The 18,596-nt window shown below is 41.7% G+C and overlaps 1 protein-coding gene across 1 annotated transcript in view; it reads left to right on the plus strand.

Annotated features, from left to right (window-relative positions):
• The window catches only part of SHANK2 (SH3 and multiple ankyrin repeat domains 2), a 512,140-nt gene that overhangs the window by 1,208 nt on the left and 492,336 nt on the right, over positions 1 to 18,596 (plus strand). Inside the window, exons 2-3 of the mRNA XM_015410855.1 lie at positions 5,275 to 5,478; positions 17,321 to 17,392. Of these exons, the coding sequence (XP_015266341.1) occupies positions 5,275 to 5,478; positions 17,321 to 17,392 (276 nt within the window). The remainder of the gene's footprint in view (positions 1 to 5,274; positions 5,479 to 17,320; positions 17,393 to 18,596) is intronic.

Genomic DNA, 18,596 nt, shown 5'->3' on the forward strand with positions numbered 1-18,596 from the left:
TTTACAACTAAAACCAGTGGGATGCCAAAGAGTTTAACTTTGGCTGAATTTATGCCCTTGGCACTGAGAACTAAACATTAAATACTTTACCCAAACTTCTTAAGGTCACACTAATGATTTTACTTTTGAACATAGGCCAGTAGTTAATGATTACCCATAAATTGATCTTTAACTATACGAGTTCATGATTAATTGCCTGGAAACAACTTTCCTATTCCTTATATGTGCATTTTCCAAATATTTGGTAAGGGAAACATATAATAATTCATAACAGAGAGGCAGTTATTTTGTTCAACACATTGCTGCATTGTGTACAAATACATTTTAATTAAAAAAAATTATTTGGGGTAATGTAAATCATGTTGAAGCGTATATGTAAATTAAGTGATTTCTCATGAATAGAAATTTGATTCTTGCTGTTGTGCAACATTAACTGCTGCAGAAACTTAAAATCAAGCTAGACATGATGGAATTAACTGATTTTGTTTATTCTTGTATCCCCCCCCCCGACAAAGGATTTGATTTTTGAGCTGAGTCCTTCCCCTTCCCCTTCCCTTTCTTACTTTACATCCCTATGCTCTATTGCTTCTCTTTAAATCAGGAGAGAAAGGCCAGGGAGATAGAGAGCCTTTGGTAGAAAGGTAGGAAAATGGGAGGAGTTCAATTCCCTTCCTCCTTTCTGATGTAAAATGTCAGAGTCTGCCTACCTCCTGCTTTATATATGAATGAGTTTAGTGACTGCCCTGGTGTAAAACAGGCATTTTAAGCTCCTGCTTAAAACAGAGTGGATTGCTTCTTGCCATTATATGGGGCAGATTAGGAAATTGCTTTTGTTTGTGGATGAATTCCATCCATGTATTAGTGATGTAATCAAAGAGAACGTGAGAGGAATACAGCCACAAGACTGAAGTCATCAGGGTCATTTCCTGCAGGAGCACACAGGAGCGGAGCTCCAGCAGTAAAAAGCCCAGGGGGCAGGCACATGCAACAAGCCCCACCCTCTGCTCCCAGCAGCCCTCAGTCAGAGCAAGAAGCAGCCAGGTAAGTTGCAAAGACCCCCCCCCAGCCCCCCGGTCCAAAACAGTCCAGTGGCAGCTTTAAGACCAAGTTTTATTCAGTTACAAGCTCTCCCTCCTCTGCGAGGTCAGATCTGCACGCCCCCTCCCCCAATAGCTAGCAATCCAAAACAGTCCAGTGGAGCCTGAGCAGTGGGTGTTGCCTTCTGACACACTTCCGGTGATGTCAGGGGGTGTGGCATATGCAAATGAGTTATGCTAATAAGTTATGCTAATGAGCTCCTGCACGTCTTTTTCTACGAAATGACCCCTACATCTCCCTGATAAGTTGACTTAATATGAAGCCAAATCCCTTGACTCATCAGAGAGTGGGGCAAGGACAGAGGATGCTATGGCTTTTGATTCCTAATTGGAGGTTTACACAGTTCTTAACTGTTTATCAGGTTTTGCATTTCAGCAGGTGGCAGTGAATTGCAGGGAAACTTTGAACTCAGCATTGAAGATGGAAGTTCTGCTGCAAGCCCATGTTCTATCCATAATATATGTATTATATAATAAACCAGAGCAAGTGTATAAAATTGAATATTTATTTCAAGTATTTGGATAATCCAAGTATTTGAATGCTTATGAACCATTTTCTCCCTGGAAAGGAAATATTGTTATATTTCTTAGTTAAGAAAATTAAAGCACAATTCTATGCAAAGTAACTCTTCATAGGATGGCACTAGAAACAAGTAAGAGTTCAGTAGTACCTTAAAGTCTAACAAAATTTGTGGTAGGGTATGAGCTTCCATAAGTCACTGAAGAAGTGAGCAGTGAGGTTTATACAGACAGATTAACATGGTTACCCATCTGGGTCTACAGGATGGCACTGGTAGGCTGCAATCCTAAAAACACTTTCATGGGTGTAAGACCAATTGGATAATATGGAACTCACTTTTGAGTAGATCTGTGCAGAATTTCTCCATAGATCACAAATATTTTCCTAGTTTCTATAAGGTACAAATTATCTGTTGTGAAATTAGGAATTTAACTGAGTGTACAGCCTTGTAAGGGTCAAATTAGTCATGATGTAGCAGCCACATGTATTCATTAATTTGTCTATCCATGTAAATTAAGAGGGTTTCAGAAGATTTTTTAATATAAGGTGAAACCTGTTTGAGGGAACTGGAGATGTAGAATTTCTGAAAATGTGAAAACTATGGAAAAATTGGTGTGAAGAAAATAGAAATTTTTGAAACAATTGAACTATATGCAATATTTATTTTCCTATCCAAGCAAAAGGTATTTTACTCCTTTAAAACATAAAATGACAATTTAGCATATAAATTATACTAGTTGGCATATTTATGGATTTTAAAATTATAACTTCCTAGATTTTCTACAAGCAAATTTATAAACATACCCTATACTTAGCTGCAGACAGCAACACTGTGCTGCCTTAGTAGGTAGGAAAAAATAAAAGTTGAAATTTTAAAACAGTCTCACATAGTCACAACAGTACAACCAGCATATTTGGATATCAAGTTCAGTTTTATATTGTTGAAAACACTGTAATCTTTCATAATGTATTTTAAAATACATTATAGTATTAACTGTTGCAAAATATTCACATTTAAACAATAAACATTGAAAATATACTGTATACGTCTAAAGTAACCTTGGAAATGTCATTACCTAATGCCATAGATTGTCTTACATAAAAAAGCCTCATGATACATAATTTCAAAATGTAAAACCTTACCTTACAAATAGTGATGGGCATGAACCGAACCGCAAAGCAAAATTCATGACGAATTTTGCCCTGTTTGTGGTTCCTGAATAAGAGTTCATGATGGGTCACCGTCACAAACTTCCATGAGCAGATTCAGAGCAGATTCATGCTGTTCATGGTTCATGCACGGGGCAGGAAGCTGGGTTTAAAGGAACTCTGCGCCCCTTTAAACACTTGCTTTCTGTTCCCCCAAAAGCTTCAAAAACAGCTGAGAGGTGGGGAGGTGCTCCCTGTCGTTCAGCTGTTTCAACTATCTTCTACAGTCCCTTTAAAGTTTAAAAGGGCTACAGAAGACAGTCCAAAACAGCTGACGGGTGGAGAGGCTATCCCTATCGATCAGCTATTTTGTGCTGTCTTTTGCCATTTCTATTAAGTTTAAAGGGACTGCAGAAGACAGCTCGAAAGAGCTGTGGGTCAGGGAGGCACTCCCAGATGTGCAGCTCTTTTTGCAGTGTCTTCTGCAATCTCTTTAAACTGCAGAAGATAGTCCAAAAGAGCTGAACAATAGGGAGTTATTCCCCAGCACGCAGTTGTTTTGGGCTATCTTCTGCAATCCTTTAAAAGTTTAAAGTGACTGCAGAAGACAGTCAAAAATAGCTGGATCAGCTGAGCTGTTTTTTTGGGCTTTCTGCAAACCACATTTAAAGGGACTGTGGTTCCTTTAAATGGGGTTTTCAGGGGCATAAACTGAAAAAACTAGTTCAGTTTGTGAATGGGCAGTTCAGTTTGTGGCTTGCCATGAACCACAAACTGAACCTCATTTTCCTGTTTGGTGCCCATCCCTACTTACAAAGTACTTCATTCATTCTAAAAGAGAAAATATTTCATAAGAGATTTTTCAGTGCTCCCTAAATTTCTCAATTTTTCCATGAGAAAAATGAAATAAACACATTTATTCTATGTGAAAGAACATTCTAAATTCTGTATTGAGATACGTGGAGATGAAACTGAAACAGATCAAAACATTATAGCAAAGCTGAGATAGCTTTGAAACTGTGTTTGTGAGCAATCATCTCATTAATAAATATATTTATGCCTGATTTTATGGTAACATCTTCTCAGCTGTACATTATCCAACTAGACCACTGTCTGTTTTCTTTTAATTTTTCTGAGAAGTAATTGCGAAAATTGACAGATAACTGGCAGGAGTTGTCTGGGGTAGTGTTCCCAGACCCAGCCTGGTAACCAGTGGGAGATTGGGGAGAGGGAAATGGGTTTGTCAGTGATGATGTGATATCACTTCAGGGGAAAATCCAAAAGTGATGTCATGCCTCTGTAGGAATTTCCAGAAACTCTGTGGTAAAACTCCAAATGTGACTCCAGTCTTCTGTAGGAATTGCTGAAAACTCCACGGTTTCCAGTGATTCCTAGAGAGGCATTGTATCATGTCTGGGTTTTTCCTGGTAGTGACATCATATCATCAGACCAATGGCTATTTTTGAAGGAAAAAAGAATCTTCTTCTGCCACTGTATGAGGGAGTGGGAAACAGGAGATGGGGTGGAGTTTCCCCCACTGCTGCTTGGGGACTGGCAGCCCTAGTAGAGGATGGGACATTGCAAACAGGATTCCATCAACACTCTGTGGTTGGGTGAGTGGAATCTTTGAGCAACATGCTGACATCACTTCTGGGTTCATGCTGGAAGTGACCTCAGTGCCTATTCCCCTTCTTTCTCCCACTGCTGTACCAAGCAGCAACAGGTGTTTGGGCTTCAGAGGAATGCCCTAAACTGTGGACAAGTGAGTGCAGGACTCTCTTTCCCTTATATTGAAAGATATAGACAAAATGTATATATGTCTCAGCAATAGTGACCTAGTAGCTCATTCAGTCATGTGCTATGGTATATTTGAAACGCTGAGAAGTTAAAACTTTTTAATGTGCTGTGAGGATTCATTATTGTGTTGGGAATGAAAGTTATTCGCTTTTATTGTACTGTGTACAGGGAACAATCCTAACAGGTCTGCTGCTCAGAAGTTAGTCACATTTTATCCCATGGGGCTTACTCCTAGGAAAGTGTTATTTGGATTGCAACTATAACTTAATTACATATTTCTGAGAATATTAGTGATAACAAACAACGGTTTATTTGTTTAAATACATTTATTTATTTATTTATCCTAGCTCCTATACTCTGTGGAGTTCAGTATGAAATGCATTGTCAGTCACCCTCTTTTATTCTCACTGCTAGCCTATGAGATATCAGGCTGGCTGAAAGAAATAGGTATAAATGTTTGGACTTCGTTTACATTTTATCTCTATCTTTCTATATAAAATTTTGAGGGTTGTACAAAAATGTCTGTTTTGTGTAAACAATAGCATTTGCTTTGTACAAAATAATAGCATTAAATAACTAAATTAATAATCTGATGTAGGAACACTATTATTTGTGTTACATCTTGTGTACAGTAATTATAGGAATACTAGTACTGCTTGTATTATTTTATGTACTAACTTATTTGCCGTTCTGTTCATGTATTGTTTACAGAAATGTATTAGATTTAATCCTGAAGCTTCAGTGTGGGTAGCAAAGCAGCGAATTCTCTGCACATTGAATCAGAGTTTGAAAGACGTCCTCAATTATGGGTTATTTCAGCCTGCAAACAATGGGAGAGATGGGAAGTTTTTGGATGAGGAACGACTTCTTATGGAATATCCACAACCAGTAAATAAGGGTGTTCCAACCTTAGAGGTACTTGAATAAACAATCCTTTATTTAAAGTTTGGATATCGATAAAATTATGGTAACTATTGCAGATACAGATGTAAAAATACAAAATATCTTTTGCAGCTCAAAGTCCTTTCAAGTTGTTATAAGCTGGGAGTTGCACTCAGGATGGTGTGAAGATCTGATAATTGTTACTTAAATGGATTTCATATAGTTGGGTGTTGTAGCTTCCCCTCTGCCTTCACTGTTAATGAAAGTTTTCCATATGCCTTCCTGTTCTGAATGTGGATAAGTTTGCCCAATGTTCCTTCCCTCTGTAGCTAGGCACACAGAAGTTTTGAATGTAGTGGGCATGGCCAACTCTGAAGCCAGCCGGAACTCCGTTCCTTTGCGTTCCTGCCCAAAAAGAGCCCTGCTCACTGCTTACATTGCAGAGGGCCAATGAGACAGGTTTGCTTCAAAGCATTCAGTTTAACATAAGGGCAAGTCAGGCAGCTCTTGGAATAGGGAGGACCTAAAACCATCTCACTGCTTTCCAATGAACTACACTAGTACTGTGTAGTTCCTCTTTTTACTCTCGCATGTAAGGCATTGATGTGGGGAGAAGCAAAAACTACAGCAGCAGCCATCAGCAGGACAATTATACTCTAGACCAGGGGTGTCGAACTCATTTGTTATGAGGGCCAGATCTGACATAAATGAGACCTTGTTGGGCTGGGTCATGTGTGTCATAAAATGTAATGCTAGGTAGCAAAGATATAAACTTTAAAAAGGACACAAACACAAGATTTTTAAAATTTAAAATAAAAACATGCTTAAAACATTAACTCTGTAAGATGCAAACCTACTTTTGATTTATTGACATTTACCACAGAAATCTTATGCTCAGAGTTCTGAGTCTAGGACCCAGGTTAAAACATTAAATGGCTGAGTGATTGAGAGAGTTTGGCAAAGCAAGCTATGATGCAGCAGCAGCAGCAGAACTGGAAGCAGGAGATGGCCAGTTCCACTGCGGGCCTGATGGAAGCCCTCCGGAGGCCTGATCCAGCCCATGAGTAGCATGGTTGACACCCCTTCTCTAGACCTCTATCCACCAAGGAAATCTTACAGTAGCCCACTTGTGCTCTATAACCTGCTCTGTTCCTGTGAATGAGGACTGGAGAGAAAAAAAGGAAGTGTGAGAGATAAACCTATGCAAAGCAAAAAGAGTATAACTTTGAGATTTTCTGCTTTGAATACTCAGTAAAGAAGCCTTTCCTGAAATCTGCTCAGCAACTGGTTAGGGCAGCACAGCAAGGCCTATTTGTTTTGCATCTCATTCAATGTCACCTGCAGAAAGTTGGTAATCCCACTTAGACGAGGAAGGTCTAGCCATCATATTTGGAGTTTTTAAAAGTCCATCAATATATTTATGAGTGCCCACTCATCATCCTAACAGATTATAAACCCTTATTGGAATTGTTTGGGGAACTGAAGAATATGCCACCATAGGCCACTGCTTCAGCAATGGGCTCTCATCCTGGGTGACTTATCAGCAGGGCATGAGTCGGGGGGGAGCTCTCAGGTACGGAGCTCCGGAAGAGAACCTCTAGGGGGCGGGGCGGTCACGTGGTGAAGCCCCGCCCCCTTCTTTACCCCGCCCTCTGCTTCGATCCTCATTCCGTTTGGGAATGAGGATGAAGCAGGAGGGTAAGTAGCCGGGCCTTCTGACACACTTCCGGTGATGTCAGGGGGTGTGGCCTTCTGTCACTTCCGGTGATGTCAGGGGGCGTGGCATATGCAAATAAGTTATGCTAATGAGTTATGCTAATGAGCTCCGGCAGTTCTTTTTCTACAACAAGACCCCTGCTTATCAGTATTCCATGTTGCATACACCAGATCAGGCTATTGGAAATGCAAATGGACTGAGTCACCTACCTGTACCTAACCAACTTGAAGACCCTATGCCGTAAGACCACAAAAGACCAACCTATGCCATAAGAAGTGGTCCTTTTACTCCACCGCTTGAAATCAGCCCCTGTTATAGCACAGCAAATTAGGACTGGAGCTGTTATCATGAGTTTGTCAACTGGTATTAAATGGCTGGCCGGAAAGTTCCTGTTCAGAGGAACTGAAACCATATTATACTAGAAGAGGAGAGCTGCGGGTGGAGTTGTTCTGTGGGGTATGAAAGTAATGATACTACCGCAAGGCCAGGCCATGCTTCTTGAGCAGCTCCATGAGACACACCCAGACATGACCAGGATGAAGGCAGCAGCTCTAAGTTACATGGTGGTCCAAAATGGATGCAGCTGTAGAGGACTTGGTGAAATCTTGCTCTGCATGTCAAGAATTTAGGGCTGATGCTCCCATACGTCCATGAGAATTGTCTGGTCATCCTTTGGGTGCAACTTCATATTGTCTATGCTGGCTCATTTATGGAGGCTTGTTCTATTGGTGCTGGTGGATGCACATTCCAACTGGCTGGATGTCTTCCTGGTTAAAGTGGCTACTTCAGCTGCCATCACTGAAGAACACCATAAGTTATTCCATATCCATGGACTTCTGTACATTCTTGTTAACAGACAATATCCATGTATTTACTAGTGAGGAATTACAAAGGTTCCTGACTATCAGTGGGATCAAACATATCACTTCAGCACCAAACCATCTGTCCAAAAATAGGTTCATGGAAAGGGCAGTGCAGACTGCACTAAGGAAGGTTGCAGGTCAAACCTTTGTAAGAGGCCCTGGCCAGGACCTCCAAGGTTCACAGAAAGCCTAAGGAAACAATACATGAGATCCAGGTTTGCTTGCAAGGAGATTTTAACTAAAGCAGCAAACTTACAAGAAAAGCAGGTGAAGCTTCCATCATTTGGGCCTCAAGTACATACACAATTGTGAGGCTTGCCAGAACCTGAGACCACATGCATAACTAAAACTAGGTGTCTTATACCCTAAATGCTGGTCACCAGTCAAGAAATCATTAATTAAGCTATCCCAAACACTAGGATGAGTCAGGCCATTGTACACTGGCATTCAGTGATGGGCAGAAACAACCCAGGCTTTGAAGATAAGCTCTGCTAAAAAGCATGAGAGAGAGGAAAGTTCCCTTGGGAGTGGCTGAACACAGTCCTCTCACAAGACTTAGGGAAACTAAGCACCAGCATGTAACAAAGATGGAGTTACGTAGGTGTCAGGTCCCCAGTCAATTCACTCTCCACACACACACAGTGTAATGCTTTATTAGAGATATGAGATGCAGTGGATTCAGAACCTTTGTTAGGACTGGGGTCCCAAGGTGGGAAAATACAACATATGGGTAAACCCCCAAAATCCCATTCATTCACATGTCATATGTTTCTATAGCAACCTAGACAGATATATGGTTGCTCTATCTAACTTAGCCTGACATGGAAATCTCCAAGGACAGTCTCATGAGAAACTGTCTCTGGGGCTCACTTCAAGATGTTACAAGCAATACTCCCTAATGCTCTAACAACACACACACACACCAGGAATGTGACATGGCAAGTGAGGGCAGAGGTACAGTGATAAGATGTAGAAAGACTAAAGGCAAAAGCTAAAGTTTAATAATGCTAACAAGAGCACAGAAGGCCTGCATATGTGCCAGAGCTTGACAGTAGGCCATACAGCCTTACAGACAAAACTCACCTATGTTCTTGCTATATACCGGACAACACTACATAGTGCTCCTGGAAGATCCCCAGCTGAAATGGTGTTTCATAAGCCTATTCATACCCGATGGACTTGCTACAATCAATATACATAGTAGAGTTCTTCAGGAACAGCAATCCATGAAAAGAAATAATGATAGCAGGCACCACACATGGGCTGTGTGGGACAAGAACTTTTTAGGGAAAACCAAGCGGCTTCCAGGGTTAAGAACATAAGAGAAGCCAATGTTGGATCAGGCCAATGGCCCATCTAGTCCAACACTCTGTCACACAGTGCATCAGTGGGGCCTGGACCCTAGAAGCCCTCCCACTGTTGCCCCACTGTTGTTGTTATCATGAACAGAACCAGTCTGTTACATAGTCTAGGAGGACAGGGTGGTTATGAGTGGAAGATCCCCAGCTGAAATGGTGTTTCGTAAGCCTATTCATACCCGATAGACTTGCTACAATCAATATAAATAGTAGAGTTCTTTAGGAACAGCAATCCATGAAAAGAAATCATGATAGCAGGCACCGCACATGGGCTGTGTGGGTCAAGAACTTTTCAGGGAAAACCAAGCGGCTTCCAGGGTTAAGAACATAAGAGAAGCCAATGTTGGATCAGGCCAATGGCCCATCTAGTCCAACACTCTGTCACACAGTGCATCAGTGGGGCCTGGACCCTAGAAGCCCTCCCACTGTTGCCCCACTGTTGTTGTTATCATGAACAGAACCAGTCTGTTACATAGTCTAGGAGGACAGGGTGGTTATGAGGTAGCATGTAGATCATTTGTTGTCTTGAATAGGGAGTCAAGAAGCCCTAGATGCTCCTGCAGCCCTGCCAGGACAGCCTGCATTTCTGAATGCTGAAGTGACTAGTGGGGGGAATGATGTACTTGAGGTGGATTTTTCCACAGCCATAATAACTTCTATTGAATCAGAGTACCCTGATGGGGCTATGAATTTTCCCTATGATGGCCCAGAATATTCTGACACAGAACTATCTGAGCCACTGCCAACCACGGCAGTGCTGCCTTCACCTCACATATCAAAGACACATGAGAATGGACCCATAGATAGTTGGGGCCAGGGAAGCCTGGGGAATAATCACATACCCTGTTAACGGCTGAGATTGGACAGTCTACCCCCTATCTCTAGTTAGTTGGGGGCTTTTTGTTCAGATTGTTTGACTTATTGTTAGACTATGGGGAGAGGGAATATGGTAATTTAAGGGTTAATCCCCTGCTTTCAGAAGATATTCCAGACCATTAGGGGCATGGTTAAAACATTACTAAACTTGGTTCATTTTTTTTTAAACCCCCGAGGGGGATTTTTTTTATTGCATTTTCTATAAACTACAAACTACAATGAAAGAATAGGGAGGGGGAAAATACATCTATGGAGAAAGAAAAGAAAACCACTAATGATTAAAACCCCAAGTATAGGAGATCATTACAATCGCTTGTCCCTATCTCTAGTTAGTTGGGGGCTTTTTGTTCAGATTGTTTGACTTATTGTTAGACTATGGGGAGAGGGAATATGGTAATTTAAGGGTTAATCCCCTGCTTTCAGAAGATATACCAGACCATTAAGGGCATGGTTAAAACATTACTAAACTTGGTTCATTTTTTTTTAAACCCCCGAGGGGGATTTTTTTTATTGCATTTTCTATAAACTACAAACTACAATGAAAGAATAGGGAGGGGGAAAATACATCTATGGAGAAAGAAAAGAAAACCACTAATGATTAAAACCCCAAGTATAGGAGATCATTACAATCGCTTGTATCAGTATTAATCTAAAATGCTTAAGTTACATAGAACATGGTCATACATGCTAACATATTATCTTTTTAGCCATTCTTTTAATTGTTTTAAGAACATTCCCAGAGCATCATCAAAAATAGATGTTTTTAGGCACAATTCATAGTCCTTCAACCTTTATTTATCTTTATCCATTCTTATCCTCAGTTGGTACTTTCATTTGGGGGCGGCTGCCCCTTTTTCAGAAGCAAAGTCCTCTCCGGAAGTCACAGAGTCCTTTCTGTCACTGAATTTACTATTGTCTTCCTCAATCCAGGCAAATTATTTTTCTTGATGTAGATGGAGTAGGTTCTGCAAACCACATCCATTTCACTTACAAGATATTCCGCTTTTAAATCTGTAACTGGAGCTAATGCTTCACTCAGAAGTTGTTTTAGATTCTCGCCTTTCGCCTCAGGGACCCCTTGGAATCAGAGGACTAGGTTGGTTTTCTCCATTTGCAGCTGCAAAAGTTGAAGTTCATCTGAAGTTTGTTTCTTTTCCAGCATTTGAACCTTTTTCTTAACTCTTATAGTCTTATCATCTATTTCCTTCACTTTTTCAGCTGTTTGCTCTATCTTTTTTGTGGTTTCAGCCAGTTGGAGCAGCTGATCTGCAAGGTTCTTGTTTAAAATTGTCAACTGCTGATTGACGTTTGTCATCTGGTCCAGTAGAGGGCGCATGATGTCTGCTAAGAGTTTGGAAAGCTCTGTAGAATCTTCCATCCAGGGACTCCCGCTCCCCATTAGTTTCAATTTTGCTTGCCTTTCTTTCTTCGATTTCCCCCCCCCCACCATTTGTGGATTATTTACTTTTAGTAGACCTTGCTAAAGTCTCTGAAATTTGCCCAAGCACTTTTCTATGCTCTGGTAAGTCTATCAAAACTTATTTCAACGTTTATGCTTCAGCCCCCCCTTGGGGAATCGCTGCTTTAGTTACATGTATGGGAGGGACTGAACTTGGTTCCTATCAAAAGGCTGTGCTTGGTCTCTGTTCTGAGTACTCCTTGCAAGTCAGGTCTGGTTTACAACACTTTCTTCCTCTTTCTTTTCCCTCCTAGCTATCAGATGAAATGAAAAATCAGATAGTAATGTTTTATTTCTAAACTATTACCTAACGTGCACCAGCTTCTTTGTGATCCGTTGCCCACAAAAATGCATAAAGAAGTGTAGCAGGAGACTTAACGTAAGAACATAAGAACAAAAGAGAAGCCAATGTTGGATCAGGCCAATGGCCTATCCAGTCCAACAATCTGTCACACAGTGGCCAAAAATACCAGGTGCCATCAGGAGGTCCATCAGTGGGCCCAGGACATTAGAAGCCCTCCCACTGTTGCCCCCCCCCAAGCACCAAGAATACAGTGCATCACTTGCCCCAGAATGAGAGTTCCTATCTACACCTTGTGGCTAATAGCCACTGATGGACCTCTGCTCCATATGTTTATCTAATTCCTTCTTGAAGCTGTCCATGCTTGTAGCAGCCACCACCTACTATGGCAATGAATTCCATGTGTTAATTACTCTTTGGGTGAAGAAGTACTTCCTTTTATCTGTTCCAACCCGACCGCTCAGCAATTTCGTTGAGTGCCCATGAGTTCTTGTATTGTGAGAAAGAGAGAAAAGTATTTCTTTCTCTACCTGCTCTATCCCATGCATAATCTTATAAACTTCAATCATGTCACCCCTCAGCCATCATTTCTCCAAGCTAAAGAGCCCCAAGTGCTTTAACCTTTCTTCACAGGGAAAGTGTTCCAACCCTTTGATCGTTCTAGTTGCCCTTTTCTGCACTTTTTCCAGTGCTCTTTGAGGTGTGGTGATCGGTCCAAATGAGGTCGCACCATCGATTTATACAGCGGCATTATGATACTGGCTGATTTGTTTTCAATTCCTAATAACCCCCAGCATAGCGTTGGCCTTTTTTATTGCAGTAGCACACTGTCTTGTCATTTTCATTGAGTTATCTACTACGACTCCAAGATCTCTCTCTTGGTCAGTCTCTGCCAGTTCAGACCCCATCAACATGTATTTATAGTTAGGAGTTTTGGCTCCAATGTGCAGCACTTTGCACTTGGCCACACTGAACCCCATTTGCCACATTGACGCCCACTCGCCCATCCTTGACAGATCCCTTTGGAGTGCCTCACAATCCTCCCTGGTTCTCACCACCCTGAATAGCTTCGTGTCATCTGCAAATTTAGCCACTTCACTGCTTACTCCCAACTCCAAATCATTAATAAACAAGTTAAAAAGCATTGGACCGAGTACCGATCCCTGTGGAACCCCACTGCTTACCACCCTCCACTGAGAAAATTGCCCATTTATACTCACTGTGTTTCCTATTAATTAGCCAGTTTCTGATCCACGAAAGGACTTGTCTTTTTATCCCGTGACTATTGAGCTTACTTAGGAGCCTTTGATGAGGAACTTTATCAAAAGCTTTCTGGAAGTCAAGGTAAACAACATCTATTGGGTCTCCCTTGTCCACATGTTTGTTCACTCCCTCAAAGAACACTAACAGGTTAGTGAGACAAGATCAATATAAAGATCAATATAAAGAATAAAGAATCATTGCATATACATCACTGGAAAAGGAACACTGAGTTAAAAAGCAAAAAAACCCAAACCCTATTATATTTGTATGGAACAGGGGTGTATCTAGCCATATGATGTCTGTATGGAACAGGCCCATCTAGCCATATGATGTGTCTCAGAGAGGGCACTCCTTGCTCTAAGACCCTGTCACTTTCATTTTCTTTATTGTTTTTCCTTTGTGCTGTTACTTGGGGTGGGTGGGTGAAGCTGTAGCTTTCAAATATATTTCAGATAGATCTGTTGGGCTTCAACAGCTATCTTCTATGATGCTGTATGACATTCATAGATGCAAATTCTGGACTTCCAAAGGAGAGAAAGCTAGGAAGAAAACAAATATTCCATTTGTGATTCAGGGGAGAAATGGTTTAAACTGAAAAGGAGTAAACGGCCCAAGGAAACAGCAGTTGAAAATCCAGTGTACTGTAGCAAAATGCTGTATCATAGCTGTCCCAGGATCTCTGTTATTCTAACAGGTACTTCAAAGAGAAAAGATTGCATACAACTTCTAGTTTGGTGTAGTGGTTAGGAGCACAGACTCTAATCTGGGAGAACTGGGTTTGATTTCCCACATGCAGCTGCTGGTATGACCTTGGGTCAGTCATGAGTTCTTTCAGAGCTGTTCTCTCAAGGGCAGTTCTCGAGAGAGCTCTCAGCCCCACCTACCTCACAGGGTGTCTGTTGTGAGGAGGGGAAGAGAAAAGGATTGTAAGCCACTCTGAGACTCCTTTGGGTAGTGAAGGGAGGGGTATAAATCCAACCTCCTCTTCCTCCTCCTCCTCCTCCTCTTCTTCTTGTTCTTCTCAATAGGATACGGGGCATAGTAATAGGGCCTTTTAAGTAGTAGGGTAAGTTCTTGGGCTGTGGTCAGACTGGTGGCTTGGAGCGATATGGTACCAACTCTAATTTTAGTGCTTTGAAGTATTGCGGGGCATACCAACCAGATAGCACACCCTGCTGAAGAAGGTCACCTGCGTAGCTGACCCGTGGGCATGCATCCACATTACTGCAATGCCTCAGCCATGTAGCACACTGTCCAGTTGTTTTTTAAAATGCCGGCAAGAGCACACGCTTATGCACTTATGTCTGTTTACAGCTCGCCATACAATGGGGTGAGTATGACTGGGGAACAGCTGACAGTTGTGGCTGTGTGACCCTGTCAGTTTAATCCATTAGGGAAACACAGCTGTATCGGGCCAAACTGCCAGTCTGAACATAGCCTTGGACAGTCTAAGTGCTCCTTCCCTACAACCCATCAGTGTCTTTTTGTAGTGCTGCTTCGAGGAACAACTTGTTACACAGCTAACCGGTTAGGGGACCAGGAGGGAATGCCTAGGCAGGAACTTTCTCCCCAGCATCATGATTCTGGTCCTCTGTGGGACTTGAGAGAGATGTGAGTATGGAGTGAAGGCAGTGAGACTTTTAAAAATAAAAAGGAAAAGGCGGCAAGCCTAGTTCCTTCCTCCTTTCTCTCCCCAGGTACTCAAAAACATATATTTGAATGGATAAATACATTGCTCAGAACTGTTTTTTCTCATCCATACATGGACGTTTTTGAATAATATCTAGTAAACACTGGTCTATTTTTGTCTTGGGTCACAATGTATAATTACTAGTTTGGAGGAAATTGTAGCATGTTGAGAGCATGAGCAGTAGCTGCAGCAGAATTTTAATGAGGAATTCTGTAAAAAGTAAGGTTATTTTTAAAAGAGGAATGAGACAAGCATATAGAATTGTACTGTTTTCAGATTTCAGATATATTTATGGTAGCTTGATATGCCGCACTTTAGGGGGCCACTGCAGGTGTATTTTGAAAGTATTTCTGTGCTGTGAATAGAGGATGACAGAGAGAGAGAAGGAGGGTGGTGGTGGAAACAGTCCCTTGCAACCCAAGTTCTTGTTCATCTGTGCTGAAGGAGTTGACACTTCTCTTGTGGGCTGCACTAGGTTAATTTTCTGTGACATCACATGTGTAATTTCTTAGCAATGTATTGGAAAGAATAAAGCTGTCTGTTTGGAGCTGGGATTCCTGTTTGGCCCCAGCTACTATCTCTTTGTGTCTAGGGTGAGACTACTGTTTGGCCCATTTAGTATACAGTCTTTTCCACATGGATCACTAGAATTGAGGAACAAGTAATTTCACTGACAGCAACTGAACCCATTTGGTGTGAATGTTCCTGAGCTGCTGTAGTGCTGTTATATATTTCTGCTTGTTGACCATAGCCAAGCTCTCGAGTATTCATACACAAGAATCCCTAATTAAGAGCTCTGTAGAGTTTGAAAGTCTAATGTAAACATCAGAATTGCTAGCACTTTAATATTACTGATTTTAATATTGTTTTATATTATATTATTGTATTATTTATCAAAATGGTATGAATGTGATGAATATGTTTTTGTATTATGAAAGTTTTATCTTGTTGTGAGCTGCCCTGAACCAGCCTAGGCCGGAATGGGCAGGATAGAAATCAATACAATAAATAAATAAATATATTCTCCAACAGAAATCCATTCAGGAGGAAACAATCAAATGACAATGAACCACTATTAAAACACACTGATTTTAATGGGAGAGTTAAGCATGCACATCCATGTTACCAGAAACTCATAAGCAGGGATATTAGTATCTTATTACTAGCCTGATACCCATGCTTCGCTACGGTATTTAACTTCCATTAATCCAGTTATAATACTGATGATGTAAAGTCTGAAATGTAACATTTGTTGTAGGAATTCTAATGGAGAAGATTGTAGTGTAAAAATGAAGAGAGAGATACATACTTTTTTCTCTCTACTGAAGGACCTCTCTGTAGACTGCTGGGGCAGGCTCCCTCATGGCTTTAAGCACCCTGCAACTGCTGCTGCACCTGACAGACAACCGTCTGTTAGGTGTAGAAGGTGGGGGGAGTGTATTGGAAACGATCAGAGAGGCTGGGCTAGCAGCATCGCTAAGGTGATCCTGCTGGGGTGGCGTCCCTGATGGATTAAAGTACTCTGGTCCTGCTCCTACATGTGACAGACACCCGCCTGCCTGATGTTGGGGGGATTATGTTTAAAGGCATTAGGGAGGCTGGGCCAGCAGCAGGGCTAAGGCAACATTGCTGAGCAAACCTCCCCAGCAGCTGTAAGCATCCTACCTCCTCTCCCACACCGGACAGGCAGCTGCCTGTCCAGTGTAGGAGGGGGAGGAGTATTAGAAGCCAGGGATGCGGGGCTGGCAGGATCACTAAGGCGTTACTGGTGGGGCAGGCTCCCTCATGGCTTTAAGCACCCTACAACTGCTGCTGCACCTGACAGACAACTGCCTGTCAGGTGTAGGAGGGGGAGCATGTTTGAAGCCATAGGGAGGCTGGGCCAGCAGCTTTGCTTCACCTCACAGGTGGTTGGCCACTCCTGATTTCCTCAACTGTCATTAGCTCTCTGTAGTCCACTGTAAGTGTTTTTTTTTTACCTCAGAACACTGAGCTCTGCAGCTGGCCAATCAGAGAGTGGGGGGTGGTGGAAGGAGGCAGCAGCCTGGCAGTCACATAGGAATCAATGGGGGGAGCACATTTCCCCCCTTTTGACCCACGTAGGGGTCGATTTTCTAAAAATTCCTTCTTAGCAAGCATCTACACCACAGTAGGAGCACTCTCTCCGAATTTGGTGTCTCTAGGCATTGATTTTACGGTGAGGGGACTTTCTTTTATATATATAGATGTGAATTCCGTCTCAAAAGACTGAGTGATTTACTGATAGCTTTGTGTCACCATAACATTTTTTTCCAAACAACTGTTTGTACAGTGAAGAATTACATTTAAATTATCTGTTGTCTTTTCAGTTTAGGTACAAGAAAAGAGTATATAGGCCATTTAATCTTGATGAGAAGCAGCTAGCCAAGCTACATACCAAGGTACATCCATTTCTGTAGAAATAGTGCACAGTATTTAATGTGTTAAAGTAGCAGAAAATGTTCTAGTCTCAGATGTAATCATTGACCTTTCATTAAAACCCTTTGATTTTAATAACACGCCAAAGAAAATAAAATGAAGATTGCAGCCTGCATATTAATGAAATATGATCTGATGTACATCTGTGTATTTGGTTGATCTGAACTCAGACAGAAAAAGAAGTTAGTATAATGAATTGTGCACAAGGGTTTTCAACACTTTTGACACCTGTTACGCTATGGCCTTTGTTTGGACGATATTTTCTCTCTGGAGTTGTACCTAGAGAGAAATCCAAAGCATGCTTGATATTTCTGTGCTCCTCCTGGCCTTTCCCCCCCTCATTTTACCAAAGGAAAAATTAAACAATTGAACTTGGGATTTCTGCATTTATTTGGATATCTTTTACCCTTTGAGGAAATCCTGGTTTCTAAACCTTTGGGCCTGTGTGATGAAATTTGTAATGCACTTCCTGTCTGTTCCTGGGTATAGACTTGGAAGGAAATATTTTATGAACGGGACCTTTACGTAAGCAAGAATTATTCTGTGCCCACCTTTGCATGAGGAGGAGGAGGAGGGATTTTGCCTTGAACCTGAGCAGGGGCACATGGCAACATGTCACATAGTTTGCTTAAGGGCATTTAAGCCTTTGGAGTGATCCAAAGACCCCTCAGTTCCCTACCACAGACAAAGCTACTCCCTATCTATCCATCAAACAGTGCAGGTGTTAGCTGGTTTCTGCAGGGCTGAGTGGGATTTATTTATTTTTTGCCTCCCAGTGAGACTTTAACATAAGAACATAAGAGAAGCCACTGCTGGATCAGGCCAATGGCCCATCCAGTCCAACACCCTGTCACACACTGGCCAAAAATACCAGGTGCCATCAGGAGGTCCATCAGTGGGGCCAGGACACTAGAAGCCCTCCCACTGTTGCCTCCCTCCCAGCACCAATATACACTATACACTAATCCGAGCAGTTAGAAGTGAAGACTTTTAAAAATATGTGGTTCTTTTACTATGAAAAAACCCTGAATGTTCTTGGTTTCTGGGTTAATTTAAAGGAGTTTGTCTCTCTACAAGAGATTGGAATCCAGATATACCAGGTATACATAGACAAACATACAGTGTGTTATAATAGTAGTTAAGCAAGAGCTAAGATTACTGGACAAT

The sequence above is a fragment of the Gekko japonicus genome, unplaced genomic scaffold (genome assembly GCF_001447785.1).
Source record: "Gekko japonicus isolate JY-2015 unplaced genomic scaffold, Gekko_japonicus_V1.1 scaffold65, whole genome shotgun sequence".
Lineage (NCBI taxonomy): Eukaryota > Metazoa > Chordata > Lepidosauria > Squamata > Gekkonidae > Gekko > Gekko japonicus.